The sequence below is a fragment of the Bacillus rossius genome, chromosome 18, assembly GCF_032445375.1.
Source record: "Bacillus rossius redtenbacheri isolate Brsri chromosome 18, Brsri_v3, whole genome shotgun sequence".
NCBI lineage: Eukaryota > Metazoa > Arthropoda > Insecta > Phasmatodea > Bacillidae > Bacillus > Bacillus rossius.
In genome coordinates this window covers 19413783-19429316 of record NC_086345.1, presented here as the reverse complement: position 1 = coordinate 19429316, position 15534 = coordinate 19413783, and the positions used below count along the sequence as shown (strand labels likewise).

Sequence of the window (15534 nt, the reverse complement as noted above, 5' to 3'; positions counted from 1 at the left end):
TTGTTCCTTTGAAACTTTTAGCGTCTCCCGCATTAGGGGAAGCTTAATTTTGAACAAATAATATGTGAAAAGTGGTTTGTTATGCCAAAATACAGTAAAACAGTGCGGGTTAAGTGAAATTTGGCTGCACAAATTAATGCAAGAAATTTCATGATTCGGTGACGTAAATATTTGTAAGCTATATTTGGCCGTATTATACATGCATATTATAGTAGAGAAAATTCTAGAAAGATTTGTAATGATGTCGTAAAAAAAGTTTCTTTTTTTTTCCATATTGAATGTTAATTAATAGTATACATAGCAAATGCAATGTTCTTTAATGTTATTTCTGACGTGATAATGTCTTATACCTCGATGAACGCTGGCTGCACGAACGAAAAAGTGTCCCATTCCGTTTGAGCCGAGTGTTTCCATTGTCGTGGTTTACATTGTTTATTACAAAAATAAAAAAACCTTAAAATTAACGAGTGCGAATAAATGTTACATTTATCGAAAAAAATGTAATTTACAACTTACTCCTTCTTTGTATTATACAAAATAATGATAATTCAGTGATATAATAATTCAATTCAGTTCATAAAAGTATGCAATTTTTCATCAATGTTTTCTTATGACATTATCACGTAAAATTACCGTCCATAAACTGACATTACAGACAACCATTTAATTGGGTAATAATTTATATATTTTTTTACTATTATGATTACACATGAATGGATGAGAGACATCACTTTATTTTATTTTCCTCCCTAAAGACGACTCGCGCGGTTAGCACATAGCACTGTTGCTGTAATGTACTTAATGAATAATTTCAGTTACATTAATTTTAATATTAACTCTTATTATTTAGTTGTAATTTTTATTTTTCTTTCTAGGTACGAGTTTCATGTTGTCGAGAAATGGAGGGAAAAAAAAGAAAAGGCGATAAGTTTAAGGGTATGGACTACTGGAAAAAGTGGTGTGGTCAAGCGGTTTCCAGTAAGGAAACACATTTGGCTACTGAAACTACAACAAGCTTGCGCGCTGCTGGTAATGAGACTGTGGTGGCAAGTGAGCCTTCGACCTCAGTTACAGAATCGAACGACAAAGTCGAGTCAGTGGCACCTGTGACCTCAGTTACAGTATCTAACGACGAATTCGAGTCAGTGGTGCCTGCAGCCTGTTTAATGGGTACGACCAACCAGCCTACGTTTATTCAGGAACCGACCAGCTTGCCTGTTTCATCATCATCTCATCCTGTAGCTAAACTGGACGTTGGTTTTTATTCGAATCAAGATGAAATGATGAATGAATATATAAAAGTCCAAATTTTAAAAGTCCCTTGGACCCCACCCAAAGATTATAAGTTTCCCATTTCCACAAAACGAAATTTGCGCTTTCAACTTAAATGGATAGAGAGATTCCCCTGGTTGTCATATTCTGAATATAAAAGTGGAGCATTCTGCAGAATTTGTGTTGTAATGGGACGTTCACTTGAAGGTAAAGGCAGCCATCAGCGAATTGGCCAGCTTGTAACCGAGCCATTCTGCAAGTGGAAAAATGCATTAGAAATATTTGAAACTCATGCAAAAACAGGATATCACAAGAGAAATTTGGAACTTGCAGAAAACTTTCTTAAAGTAACATCTTTGCAGGCTTTTTCAGTCAGTGAGCAGTTGTCTTCTGAGAGAAAGAGGCAGCAAGAAGAAAACCGAAAGAAATTAATCCCTATCGTAAAAGGAATAATTTTTTGCGGTAAACAAGGCATCCCATTAAGAGGTAAAATAGATTCTGGGCGGATTGTACCAGAGCCTGATCAACCACTGCAGAATGATGGTAATTTTCGGGCACTGTTGCGGTACGGAGCTGAGTCTGGGGATAAAGATCTTTCTGAGCATTTGGCCACTTCTCAGAAGAATGCTCTTTACACAAGCCCTCAGATCCAAAATGAAATAATAGACATTTGTGGTGAAATAATTCAACATAAGATAATCGAAGAAGTAAAGAAAGCCCGATTATTTGCTATTCTCGCTGACGAAACTACTGACATCTCGCGTGTGGAGCAAGTCTCGCTGTGTTTGCGATATGTTGATTTGAAGGATGTTGAACATCATAAAGTTAAGGAGATGTTTCTCGAGTACATTCCTACTGTTGATGTCACAGGATCCGGCCTAGCAAATCTAATTATTACAGCTCTGAAAAAGCATGGGCTTGAGTGTTCTCATGTGGTTGGTCAAGGTTACGATGGGGCTGCAGCTATGAGTGGGTATTTGCACGGGGCCCAAGCTTATGTTCGTCGAGAATGTGCTCTTGCTCTTTATGTACACTGTAGTGCACACTCTCTCAACCTTGCAATTGCTGACTCATGTTCACAAGCAGATATCCGAAATTGTGTTGGGATTGTACAGTCTGTCGGTTCGTATTTCAGACATTCCGCTCAACGCACTGCTGTTTTGAAAGACAAAATTCGAGAGTTGTTACCCGCCGATCACCAAAAAAGCCTGCTTGTAATGTGCGAAACACGGTGGGTCAACAAGCATGAAGCTGTCATGAGATTCAAAGAAATTTATCCAGCGATTGTCAATGCTCTCGAAGAACTCCAATCTAGCCATAATAAGGAAACATCACAACAAGCCGTCCAAATGCTTAACACACTTCGATCTTCGAATTTTGTGATGTCCTTAGTGATTCTTGAGAAAGTCATGAGCTATACATTGTCGTTATCCAAACAGCTGCAAACAGCTAACACCGACCTGATTACAGCATTCAGCCATGTGGATGATGTTATTAATACCTTGCAACTTCTGAGGAATAAAGTTGATGACGAGTATCCTCATATTTTTGAAGAAGCAAAGGTTTTGCTCGAAGAAAATGGCGGTATACTGCAGATGCCACGCATAGTCGGAAGGCAGTTGAACCGCTCAAACATTCCTGCGTCTGATACATGCTCGCATTACAAAATAAATTTCTTCATCCCATTCCTTGACCATACCATTCAACAATTGAACGAAAGGTTTACGAAGCACCGTAAAGTAGTGACTGCACTTTCTGGTATCTTGCCATCAAATTTCGCAGCCAGTTCTGAAATTGAAGAGGCAGTTTGTATGTACTCTTCAGTGCTTCCCGAAAGAAGTACATCTGTAGTCAAAGCAGAACTAGATGTGTGGAAAGCAGTGATGACAAACACCTCCCCTACTCCAAAATCTGCTTTGGAATGCCTAGATAAGTGCGATCAAAAACTATATCCAAATGTTTACACATTGCTACAAATTTTGGCTACCATACCTGTTTCCACTGCTACCCCAGAAAGGACGTTTTCAAGCCTAAGGAGACTGAAAAACTACTTACGCAACACAACCAGTGAAAACAGACTGAACGGTTTGGCTCTTATGAATATACACTATGGGGCAGAAATAGATGCGGATGAAGTAGTGGACATATTCAAAATGAAAAACAGAAGAATAATTCTATAAGTGTAATTGTGTATGCAGTATGCACTTTCTATTCACGTGTATATTAATGTTGCATTGTTTTGTCATTTTATTTTGTAAACCCCCCCCAAAACTGAAATCTGGCTACGCCCATGCTCTTAGGCGTGTCTCGTTCCGTGCGTGTTCGGCCTAGCACGCCATGGGTGGTTGGCAGCCGTGGTTTCGCAGTTGTTGTTCCCTGCCAAGAGACGCCCTTTCTTGAAGACGTTGCACGAAACCTCCCCCTTCCCCTGTCCCATCAAACTCTCCTCCCCCCTTTTCCACATCCGGCAGAGCTGAGCCAGCTAGACCCCAGCCACCGGGCGACTCGCAAATCCCTCCCCACACAGTGATACACATACACACACATATGGTGCGCAGAGCTTCAGAACACGGGGGGAGAAACTACCCAACGGCCGAAACTGAAACCTAATTTTTTGACGTGACAACGTCTAATAAATCTATGAACGCCGGCTGCACGCACGAAAAAGGATGACTCATTGTCCCATTACGAACATTGTCCCGTTACACTCATTGTACGCTTGCGCCGCATCTATCGCTCTTCCACTCGATTGAAACAACCATAGATTTGACTTTTTCGAGGCACATTAAACTTGAAACACTCCCATTCGTTTCCTACTTTTCCTATCATCGTCCTCTCCTTAACAGAATAACTCAGATTGGTAGAAGTTAAATAGCAAACATGTATAAAAGTTATAGTTAAAATAATCTCTTCGTTCAAGTAATAAACATATTTGAATTAATGAGTGCAAATAAAACTAAATTTATCAATTAAATTGTAGATTCAATTTCACTCCTCCTTTGTAGCCACACAAAATAGTGAATTCAATAAAAATGATTCAATTTTATTCATAAAAGTATGTAATCATTTCATCAATGCTTTGCTATGACGTTGTCACGTTAAACTATCGTCCGTAAACCGACTTTACAGACCACCAATTTTTTTTACATTAAATTCGTGAACCAATTCCTTTTTTCTATGTTGACATACAGTGGGAGCCAGCAAAACATCGTCGGATTCATCACTGGAATCCCACGGCTTGCGTCTCTCCGACATCGCGAACTGGACTATCCTGTCTGATCTCGGTTTAATGCCCTTGTCTGCCCGGCCACACACACGGTGCGCAGAGCTTCAGGAAAAACAACGCGATTTCTAAACTACTCGTGACATCCGAGTTGGGGTCTGCTCACGAAAAGTATTTAAGAGTTCGCTGAGGGCCGAAAAGTACTTTTGATTTCGAACAAAGTTTTTAAACTGTGTTTTTATAAGAGTTAAAATGGCTAAAACGCATGTTTTCGAAATATTTTTCAGACTTGAAACAACCGGTACAGATTCTTGAAAGCACTTAAGGGACTTGCATTACACCTGTATCTTCATTTTCACCGCCATGTAATGTTACGGTCACCGCTCATACGCACGACGAGAAGACTGCGCGCCAGTCCAGAGGAGACACCGCGCTAGAAGCACCAGCGAGCGTCGCGCTTATCATCCCGCCTCGCCGACACAGATACTCATGGAAATGACATACACCATTAACTCCCATCAGTTAAGCACTAAACGAATATGTTCGCCCCCCCCCCCCTTACCCCTTTTTGTGTTAAGGGTTGCAGTTCTTGCGAAAATGAATCATGAGTACGTTCAGTAGTAAACCGTAAAAAATGCGACATTTTTCAAACATCCTATAGCGCAGTTACATGTGAGGTAAATGGGCCTCTTAGTTGCGCGTTCTCAATTTCGCAAGTCCTACTTGAGCGAAAAATTGCGCTTAATTTTTTTTTAAACAGCCGTTTTTACTAAGAAAACGTTAAAATTATTCAGAATTCGTTTTCACACAGAAATAAATTCACACAACATACCCACATTTCAAGATGTAAGAAGTTTGACAAACATTTATTAGATCCCTTAAATCTGGCCTTAATGGGGCTCGTCTTCACCATAATTATTGGAATTTAATGTAATTTCAAAATCGTTAAATTAAAGAAACATATCCCATTGAAAGTTAACGACCATAAGAAAATTCGAGATATATTTTTAGTTATAAACTCATGGTGGAAATATAAATTTTAATAAATCTTGAAATTAATAAATTATTATATTTTATACAGGTTTTAGTAACTAATTAGTAATTCCTGATTTTAGTAAATATTTGTTAAACAAATTTAGAGTTATAGGATTTTATTACTACAGTAGAAGTTAAGATTTTCGAAATAGTGTAGTTAGTATAAAATTTGTATGCCTGGACAAGCCAGCATCTAGTAAAATAAATACATGTCGTAAGAATATGGTTATTCGCTTAAAAAATCTTAACTAGTAAAAAAAGTACCGTAAACTAATAGAACTCAAGAGAAAAAAGACCTTGTCTTTATTTTACTTGTTTCTATCTAAAATTTGCTAACTAGGCGTCAAAAGCCAATAAATAGTATTCGATAGATTAATTGCGGTTAAGAAGCGATTCCTACCAGAACTTTTGAGCCAAAAACAATTCTATTAAAATTTGTAATGGTCTAATTTTTGTTTGGACCTATTTATACGAAATGCCCAGTTGTAGGGAATATGGATGAGGGGAAGATGAGGAAAAGAATTTCAAAAACGTAACACATTTGTGGCAAAAATGTTGACATTTTATAAATAGCGGATAATACGCAAAATAAATTTGGTGCAAAAAAAAAAAGTAATTCGCAAGGATCGTACTGTGGAACACCCGTTACCTTGTAGAACACTCTTGAATGTAAGTGGATACCTTATTTTAAGGTTCGATTTAAACTCCATGGTGGTTATTTAGTTTTCTCGCCTTTAACTTGTATTTAAAAGGGAGCGGCTATTTTCCTGTACATAAATCACGGTAGCTCTTTCGCATTTTTCCCGTTTGTTAGCTAAATTTTGCCACCAGATTCTTTACTCAGAAGTTATTTGCGAGCTGTAAAATGTCACGCAAGTACGTGACTTTCACCCAACGACACTTAATATATATTTAATTACAAACTTTGTGACGAAACATTAGAGAGCTATCGTGATAAATATTTATAGGAATAATTCTTGCATGACAGTAATAACAAGGAAGCTAAATAAACAACTTGGAGCGATACTGTCCGTTAAATATTAAGGGATATATTTTAGATTAAAAACTTATGAAAGACGGATGCATAGTTAGTAGTAACTTAATCTGGATCTAATATCTTGCGAAAATATATCAATCAGTATCGGGGATATAGCAAAATGTTTTACCGTTGTGTAATTTGACATCCTTAAACTAATCGTTTTCTTTGCATAAGATTTAGAAAGAAGTAAAGGGTATTCACGTGGCTGGAAAAAAAATATGTGAGATTGAGTCTTTCAGTACTCGCCAGATAATGTGTAACATCCGACATCATTAATTCATGTGTTATCATCTTTCAAACACACGTATCAACACGAAACTCGAGACACGAAAAATAACGGAAGAATTCTTTTGAAATAATGCCCGAGCATGATAAACATTTCTGGACGCGAATCACAAGTAGTTTCCGCATCCGCCGCTAGAATTCGCTGCCGGAGCAGCTACGTCGACCATCGAATCATTCCGTTTGCCGACCGGAATTTTTAGGCTCCCAATAAAATATAAAAAAAAAGATCTGGAAAATAAAAAAAATACTAAAACTCCGTTCCATTCTAGAAATTACTCCTGCCAAATGCCGAGAGCTATGATGTTACCAACATCTCCCCCCCCCCCCCCTTTTTTTTCCAACCAGGAGTTTCCATTTTAAAATTTTTCTGAGGGAGCTACGCCGGTTTGCGGTTTCGTTTCGTTGAAGGGGGAGGGGTTTCCGTTTCCTTGCAATGTTCAAGAAGTAAATTCACCCCTTCTTAATTTAGTTTAGGCTGGCTGGCAGCTTGGCGGGAAACGACCAAAGTCACCCCCCCTCCCCCGGTCTCGAAACAACCAGTGCCACCAAAACACAATGCGGACAAAAATGTTCAAGCTCCCGCCCTTTTGCTTTTAGTAGTCTTTCTACTCTGTCCAACTCTTCTTCCGGAACCATCCTTCTGTTTCCCGTAACCAACCTGCTTGTTATTAACGCACGAAATTTTTGCATCCCGCACGTAAGTGCCCAGGGATTTTTCCCTGTGTCCATGCAGGTTTTACCTGGGCCCCAACTTATCTAGTTTCAGTCTAGAATAGTCAGCGAGGGGAGTTAAAAGTCATGGCTAAAACGTTTCCATGGCTGGCCAATCCCCCTCCTAGCACATGATGCATGCTACCCCTCCTGCATGGCTAACAACCTGCATGATTAGAGCGTATGGGCTTCGGCCTGAGACGCACTTAAGTCTCCCTCACTGGGAACGCGCCACAAGGCCGAAATACCATAACGCCGAAATGCCAAATTGACCGCAACGCCGACAGCTAGAAAACTGCTGTGTACCACAATGCCGAATTACCACAACGCCGAAATACACTAACGCCGAAAAATGTCATTGCAGGACTGCCACAAAGGTTAGGTTAGGTTAGGCTAGACTAGGTTAGGATAGACTAGGTTAGGTTAGACTAGGTTAGGCTAGGCTAGGTTAGGTTAGACTAGATTAGGTTAAAGGTTATATTATGCTAGGTTAGGTTAGGTTAGGTAAGGTTAGTTTTGATTGTGGTATTTCGGCGTTAAGGTACATTTAAGAAACACACACAAATTCATTCAGTTGTTATTTCGGCGTCGTGGTACACAGCAGTTTTCTAGCTGTCGGCGTTGTGGTCAATTTTGACATTCGGCGTGATGGTATTTCGGCGTTGTGGTAACGACCCTCCCTCCCTAACCAGGAAAACCCTCCCGAACACTCATAGCTTTAAGTTAGGTTAGGATTTAAAAAAAAAATCGAAATCAATCCGCCGTACATCCGCCACGGACGCGTGACTCCGACGGCGACAGCGGACGTAGAAATTGTCTCCCCACAGCACCGCTAGGCCGTGTCGCGGGGGAAGAGAATAACGGCGCGACCCTTGGCCCACCCAACTAAATAAAAAGAAAAACTTTCCCCTGCATGACGCAGACATGGCGGGGGGGGGGGGGGGGGGGGGGGGGGGGAGACGTATCGGCAAACCGGATACCTCGGTCAACGCGTTCCAAAGATAACAACAGCTTTCACGCGCGCGCACACTCACAGGCCGCTGATAGCGTTCCAAGAGGGAAGCCTTCTTTTCACAGACGAGAGAGCCAAAACCCGAAGTTCCCCGAAGTTCATGCTTTTTTTTCCGTATCTTTAATGTAGCTATCCTAACCAAATCAACCGTCCACAATGTTTTAAAGTATTCATAATGTAGCTAACCTAACCTAATTGACCATTAGTATCTATCCTATTATCAACACCGCCATATTTATTTACAATTAACAAAAAAAAAAAAAACCCCGAAGATGCACGATCGGGAGTTTGGCTCTCTCGACTGTGAAAAGAAGGCTTCCCGTTCCAGGAGGACGTGTCGCCCACAGAGTAAACGGTACGACACAGAACATGGAGGTTAAAAGTCAAGGGCCGGACCAACCTTAGAATTTTGTAAAAGGGGGGGGGGGGGAGGATGAAACGGAGGGTTATGAAATAATAACTCCCAGTTAGATGGGTAATCAGATGGTTTTAAAAGAAATGCCCACTTGTTTCCCGCATTTCTGACGAGTCTTTAAAAAGTTTTTTTTTTTTTTTTTACGTGTTAACATCTTAGCTCGCGGTAGGAGTAATGTCGTGATAACGAAACGATGTCGACGAACGTAAATGTGACAAAGATGGCCGGACCCACGTGTAGCAACATAAACCCGTACATAGTCACGTTCGCGAACATTTGTGGTACATGCCAAATAGCATTGGTGTGCCAAATGAAACTTTACGGTAGTGAAACTATCCCGGTAATTTATTTGGCAGACTTAAATATTCACGGTAAAAAATAAATCTCAAGTTTTAAAATACGTAATAAAACTGGCATTACACTTATTCTCTTTCTTAATTCCCAACAGGCTTAGTAGCTCAGCGGTGGAGCGCGCTCTTGTTTACCTCAAGGGACTTGATTCGTATCTCGTCACTGGGAATTTTTTTTTTTAATCTCCTGTTATTTCTATTATTTAGGTGGGAGTAAGTGAGCTCCATTGAGGTGTTAGTCTATGGAATGGATGTGTGTGTCCTGAGTTTTAGTCACTTTGGTTCATAAGGGGGTATTATTAGTCCATCAGGGAGTCAGTAGGTAACAGATCCCTGATGATGGCGACTGCAATATCGACCGAAACGTCGGTGAATGATTCGCCAAGGACACGGCTACAACCCAGAAGCCAAGCTACTTCAGACAATGGCCGTGAAAGCCTGCGAACACTACACACAATTGGGACTTGCATAACAAATTCAAAATCATTACTCCACCATGTTAAATGTTATAGTCACCGCTCAAATACAATAACTGCCATATGCACGACGAGAAGACGACGGCTCGCCAGTTCTAAGCCTTGCGCTTAGAGGCGATGCCGCGCTAGAAGCACCAGCGACCGTCGCACTTATCATCCCGCCCTCACTGGCGCAAATAAACCCCTGACCAGGCGGGGCCTGAAAGTTCTAGAAGACGTGTTACAGACAAAATGCCTGTTCGGAGCCTGGCGCGTAGAGGCCAAGAGGCTTGAGATGCACGAGCCATTGTCGCCCTTATAGAACTCCGGCGCCTATAGACGCAAGAACCCAAAAACAAAAACAAAAAAAAAAAGTTATAAACGCACGAAAGTCTCAAGACCAAAACTAGAAACTTGGAATTTTAAAACTACGTATAGAGAAACATTCCTCCCTCTAACTTCATGTATTTTACAAAACCGTGGGAAATTCTCAATAACTGTTATTTAAAAGTACATTCACTGGGTGAAAGTGAAAACCATATGAGTGCAGTTAAAAAAAAAAAAACCTGGCATTCTAAACACACGAAGTCTATTTTTTTCCACAGCTTTCGGAGCACAGCGCTTTCAAATAAGACAGAAGGCAGAAACGCAAGCCTAAAAACCCAAGACATTTTTTTCAGCCACGCTGGCGTAGCGTGTTTACATCTTGAGTAATCTAAAGACAGGGTATTCAAAATATGTAGTTCTTTAAACATCTGTTCTAGCTTCTGGGTTTTGAGGCCCAAGTCCATGAAATAAAAGTGCCGGACATTTCGGCACGCCATCTCGCGGCCATCCTCATGCTGAAAAGTAGGGCAGATCAATTTTTTTTTCATGGACGTTGCCTGAACATCCGGCCAACATGATGACTTCATCCGTCCGTCAGGATATTTTCCCAAATCAGTGCTGTCAACCTTTCGTGTTTTTTTCTCGGTACTTACGTATTAACGCCATCGCAGCTACAGATTTGGCAGTTTTTAAGACGTAAGTACCGACATTTCTTATATCAGTATTTCCTTTTTGACGAGATAACTCTTATAAATCGATGAACGCCTGTTGCACGCACGAAAAATTGTCACGTTCCGTCTGAGCCGAGCGTGGAAGAACCGGCCAACCACCGTGCGAGAAAATCTTCTATAATATCAAACGGATTAAGGCGGGCTTTTTAACTAATTGTTCGTGATTATATTTAAACAAAATATTTAAATTTGCAAAAATTGTAAATATTTGTAAATTAAAAAGTATGCAATTTTTTTTTTCAATGTTTTCTTATGACGTTATCACGTAAAATTAAAGTCTCTAAACCGACTTTACTGACAACCCCCTTTTTTGTTTTAAAAGTTACAAGAGAGGCATAGAGTACTGAAATGTACGTGGTCCTCAAATTTAAAATCCAATAACATGATTATTCTATATTTTTAGTGATAGTAAATATGTCTAACTGTCACATCCGTTACTTTGGAATGGCTGACCTACATTAAAATAACTAAAAAACATTTCTTATGGCTGCTTAATTACCAATTTTAGATGTGGTTAACCTGACCTAACCAACCGTTCACATGATTTCACAGTATTTTTAACGTTGATATCCGATTGACCAATTTGTTTTTAAATAAAGTGTTTTGGATTTTGAAAGTGTTTTGATTTTAAATAAAGTGTTTTATTGTATGATTTGTCGCAAAAATTTTAGGTGTAGATTGGCGGCAATTAAAAACCGCCAAATCTGTAGCTGCGGTGGCAGTCAAATTATTAATAATTTCATACGTTTTCACGAGTTATTAAGATTTTTTTTTACAAATGTTTTACAATTTTAAAGTTATGGGGTTTGTGACGTCCTGCGAAATACTGCTTTATAAACGATTGTTACATTGTTGCGTTCCTTGACAGAAACGAAGACGGCTCTTCCGGAACATTTCACTATAGCGTGTTTGCTACTTCCACGATTCGCGGTAACGTAAACAAACGGCATCCAAGGAGATTACATTTCAAGGTTACGCAGCATTAATTTAAATTAGAAATAAAAATATATATGATTCGAGATCGTTAGCACGGGAAGATATATATATATTAGTTTTATCTTTTTTTTACTGTATATGCACAAATTCTTCCCGTGCTAACGATCTCGAATCATATATATTTTTATTTCTAATTTAAATTAATGCTGCGTAACCTTGAAATGTAATCTCCTTGGATGCCGTTTGTTTACGTATATATATATATATATATACATATTTTATATATATATATATATACGTTATAACAGAACACTAGACATTATTGAAGTTGAAAACAATATTTATAACGCTTCAGAAACGTAATTGGTCGCACCACGGAGCGACGTAAACGGAAGAAACTCGGCATCCGTACAGGGGGTGTGTGTCATTGTTGAACGGGGCTAACAGTTCGTGCACTCGGCCAGGCCCCTGAAAATAAATATACATACATATTATATATAATTCCGGTGTTTATTTACCTGTGATGTCCTGTGAGTAGGTGCTGCCGGCGAACAGGAGAATAACCGGCCACATCCAAAGCGTCGCCGACGACGCCATAGCCAGCTCGCGAGCGCGATGAGAAAAAGAAAAACGAATAAAAAGAACGTTGCGTGTGTATTGCCAAGTCAGAAAAAACAAATTTCTCTCTCGTCACCGACTCAACACGACTTTTTTTCCTTCCCGCGCGTCGAAGCCGTGCGACAATCCCGGCCACCTGCTCGCGACTGTCGCCAGGTTCCTTCTTCCTGCCCCGCGCGGCGAAAGAAGCGAACGGGGGCAGTGTCGTGACGTCATCACCCGCGGCGGCCAATGGCAGGCGTCTCGCTTACTTCTCTCATCCCCTTCCCCCACTGTTCATCCTCGTTCTTCACTCGGGACGCGCGCTCCGCATGCCGAGGAGGACATGATAGCAGGGAGAGGGGGAAGACCTACTAATGTTCACACACCCCGAGTCAGACGCGCGGATACAATCCGCGTTCCAGCATCTTAACGATTTCCCGTGAGTTATTCCTTAGCCAATCAGATCACACGATTAAATTAACCTCTGTCTTCGAAATGCCGCCACCCCCCCCCCCCCCCGCAAGGGTGGGACTGGGTGGACCTGAGTCCATGCCCCGGGCACAGCGCTGTTTATTTTTAAATGTTTAACTTGATGTAAGCTTTTGGACATACGCCATTGCTAAGCACATATATGTCTGTAAAAAAAAAACTACAAAAAACCAAAAGACAAAAAACACAAATTATGCAATAATTGCTGTTGTCAACATGATATATACACCACATAATATTCCATAACAGGAGTATGGTCAACAAACAAAGAAAAACAAAGAAAAATGGACTAAGAGAACGAAAAAACCACCACAAATGATGAATTGAACCCCTAAAAAAAATTCAGCACAACAGTTGAAACAACAAAACGAAAAGACGAAACAAACACAATAGTATTCCAAAACAGAAACAAGCGAAATTTCGGGAACTGCTATCTGCTCCCGTCCTCAGGCAGAGACGCACATGGTACGAAAACACAGTTTTGTTTTTTTGTAGTTTTCTTCTACAGACATACATACATGTGCTTAGCAGTGGCACTCCCATTGCACAATTCTTTCAAAGATAATATTTAAATGTTTAACTATTATAATTTTTTTACAAACTAGATAAAACATTTTGGATATTTTTTTTATTCATTGAAATTTTTGAAGATTCTACACCTACAGCTAATTTAATTTTTCTGTGACTATTTTCATTTATATCTCAGTGTGTGAAAAAAATATATGTACATGCTCGGTGTGGTTATTTTAAAGTAAAATAATTTTTTAAATAAACCTTAGTTTGGACTTATAAAATAGTAACCATAATAAATTATATCCTGTATGTTCAGGTTAAATAGCATTCTAAAAATAGTTTAGGTGAGATATAACCATGCAATTATAATGCAGCATGTGACTGTAGAATTTTGGAAAAAAGGAGGGAGGGGGGGTCCGGGGGTCCTCTAATCCTGGGTCCAGGGTCAGTAATCGAATGTGGGGCCCATGGTGTTCATAAATAATTATTTCAATGTATAATTTTATCGCAAGAACTTAATTTCAAACCATCAATATATTACGTTACGATAATAGGGTGGAAAAATTTAGTAAACAACTAATAAAAAACGTTTACTAAAACTGAGTTAAAAGTTATACTTACTTGGCGTAATTAAAAAAAACTAACTTTAATTTTGCATGAAATAAATTAAAAGGACAAAAATGGTCTTATAAATATAATTGGTAAAGTATAAATCCAATCAAAATAAAAGATTTAAATAAATACTCAGTATTCGATATTAATATAAACACTTTTTTAAAATAATTATTTAAATTAGGAAAATAATCAGTATAAATTTTATTTTATAATTAAAAATGCTAAATGTTTATTATGATTTATCATTTTTAATTATTTATTAAATAATAATATGATAAATTATAATGCAAATAAATTATGCATACGGGAACATAACTTAAAAAGTTTATAAACATAAATTCTATCTCTAATATTCACAATAAATAAATGTTTTTTTACTCTATAGACCAGTATGCAATATTAATCACTATAGTATATTATTTAAAATCACATATGGAATTTTTATTTATATGTAGCTTTTTTTTCGTCCTGTGAAAATTTCTTTGCATGGTACGCGCGCATCATTTTTCCATAAAGCGCCTGAATTAGTATAACTAAAAAAAAGTTATTTTTGACATATAGCTATAACGAGTCACTTACCTTAATAATTATAATAAGTTTTCAAGAAATTTATATCTTTATAATAACCTACCACCACATAATACACTAATATAAACATTTCCCAAGTTCCGAAATATTGGCACCCTACTTTTATCTTATTGACTGTTATGCCATGTGTACGTAACATAAATAAAACACTTATGTTCGTTTCCCTCCCATAAACACGACCGTTATGTGTGTTGTGAATCAGTATGTGTTCGTCATATCTTGTGCACGCGTTACTGTTATTTTTCTTGACGTGACGTCTAATAAATCGATGAACGCCGGCTGCACGTACGAAAAAGGATGACTCATTGTCCCGGTACGCTCGTTGTCCCGTTACACTCATTGTCCCGTTACGCTCGTTATCCCGTTACGCTCATTGTCCCGTTACGCTAGTTATCCCGTTACGCTCATTGTTCCGTTACGCTCATTGTCCCGTTACGTTCATTGTCCCGTTACGCTCATTGTACGCTTGCGCCGCATCTATCTCTCTTCCACTCGATTGGAACAACCATCGATTTGATTTTTTCGAGGCACATTAAACTTGAAACACTCCCATTCGTTTCCTACTTTTCCTATCATCGTCCTATCCTTATCAAAATAACCCAGATTGGAAGAAGTTAAATAGCAAACATGTATAATAGTTATAGTTAAAATAATCTGTTCGTTAAAGTAATAAACATATTTGAATTAATGAGTGCAAATAAAAGTAAATTTATCAATTAAATTGTAGATTTCATTTCACTCCTTATTTGTATCCATACAAAATAGTGATAATTCAATAAAAATGATTCAATTTTATTCATAAAAGTATGCAATCATTTCATTAATGTTTTGTTATGACGTTGTCACGTTTAACTATCGTCCGTAAACCGACTTTACAAACAACCATTATTATTATTTTTTCTTCATAATTTGGGTTATAACAGATCTAAAATTATGTT

The 15534-nt window shown here is 38.7% G+C and overlaps 1 protein-coding gene across 2 annotated transcripts in view; it reads right to left on the bottom strand.

Annotated features, from left to right (window-relative positions):
• Positions 1-12555, bottom strand: part of LOC134541336 (sushi, von Willebrand factor type A, EGF and pentraxin domain-containing protein 1) — a 129869-nt gene extending 117314 nt beyond the window's left edge. For both annotated transcript variants that reach the window (XM_063384754.1, XM_063384755.1), the window contains exon 1: positions 12310-12555. In XM_063384754.1, the coding sequence (XP_063240824.1) occupies positions 12310-12388 (79 nt within the window). In that variant the 5' untranslated portion in view covers positions 12389-12555. The remainder of the gene's footprint in view (positions 1-12309) is intronic.
• Between the last annotated feature and the right edge of the window lie 2979 nt (positions 12556-15534).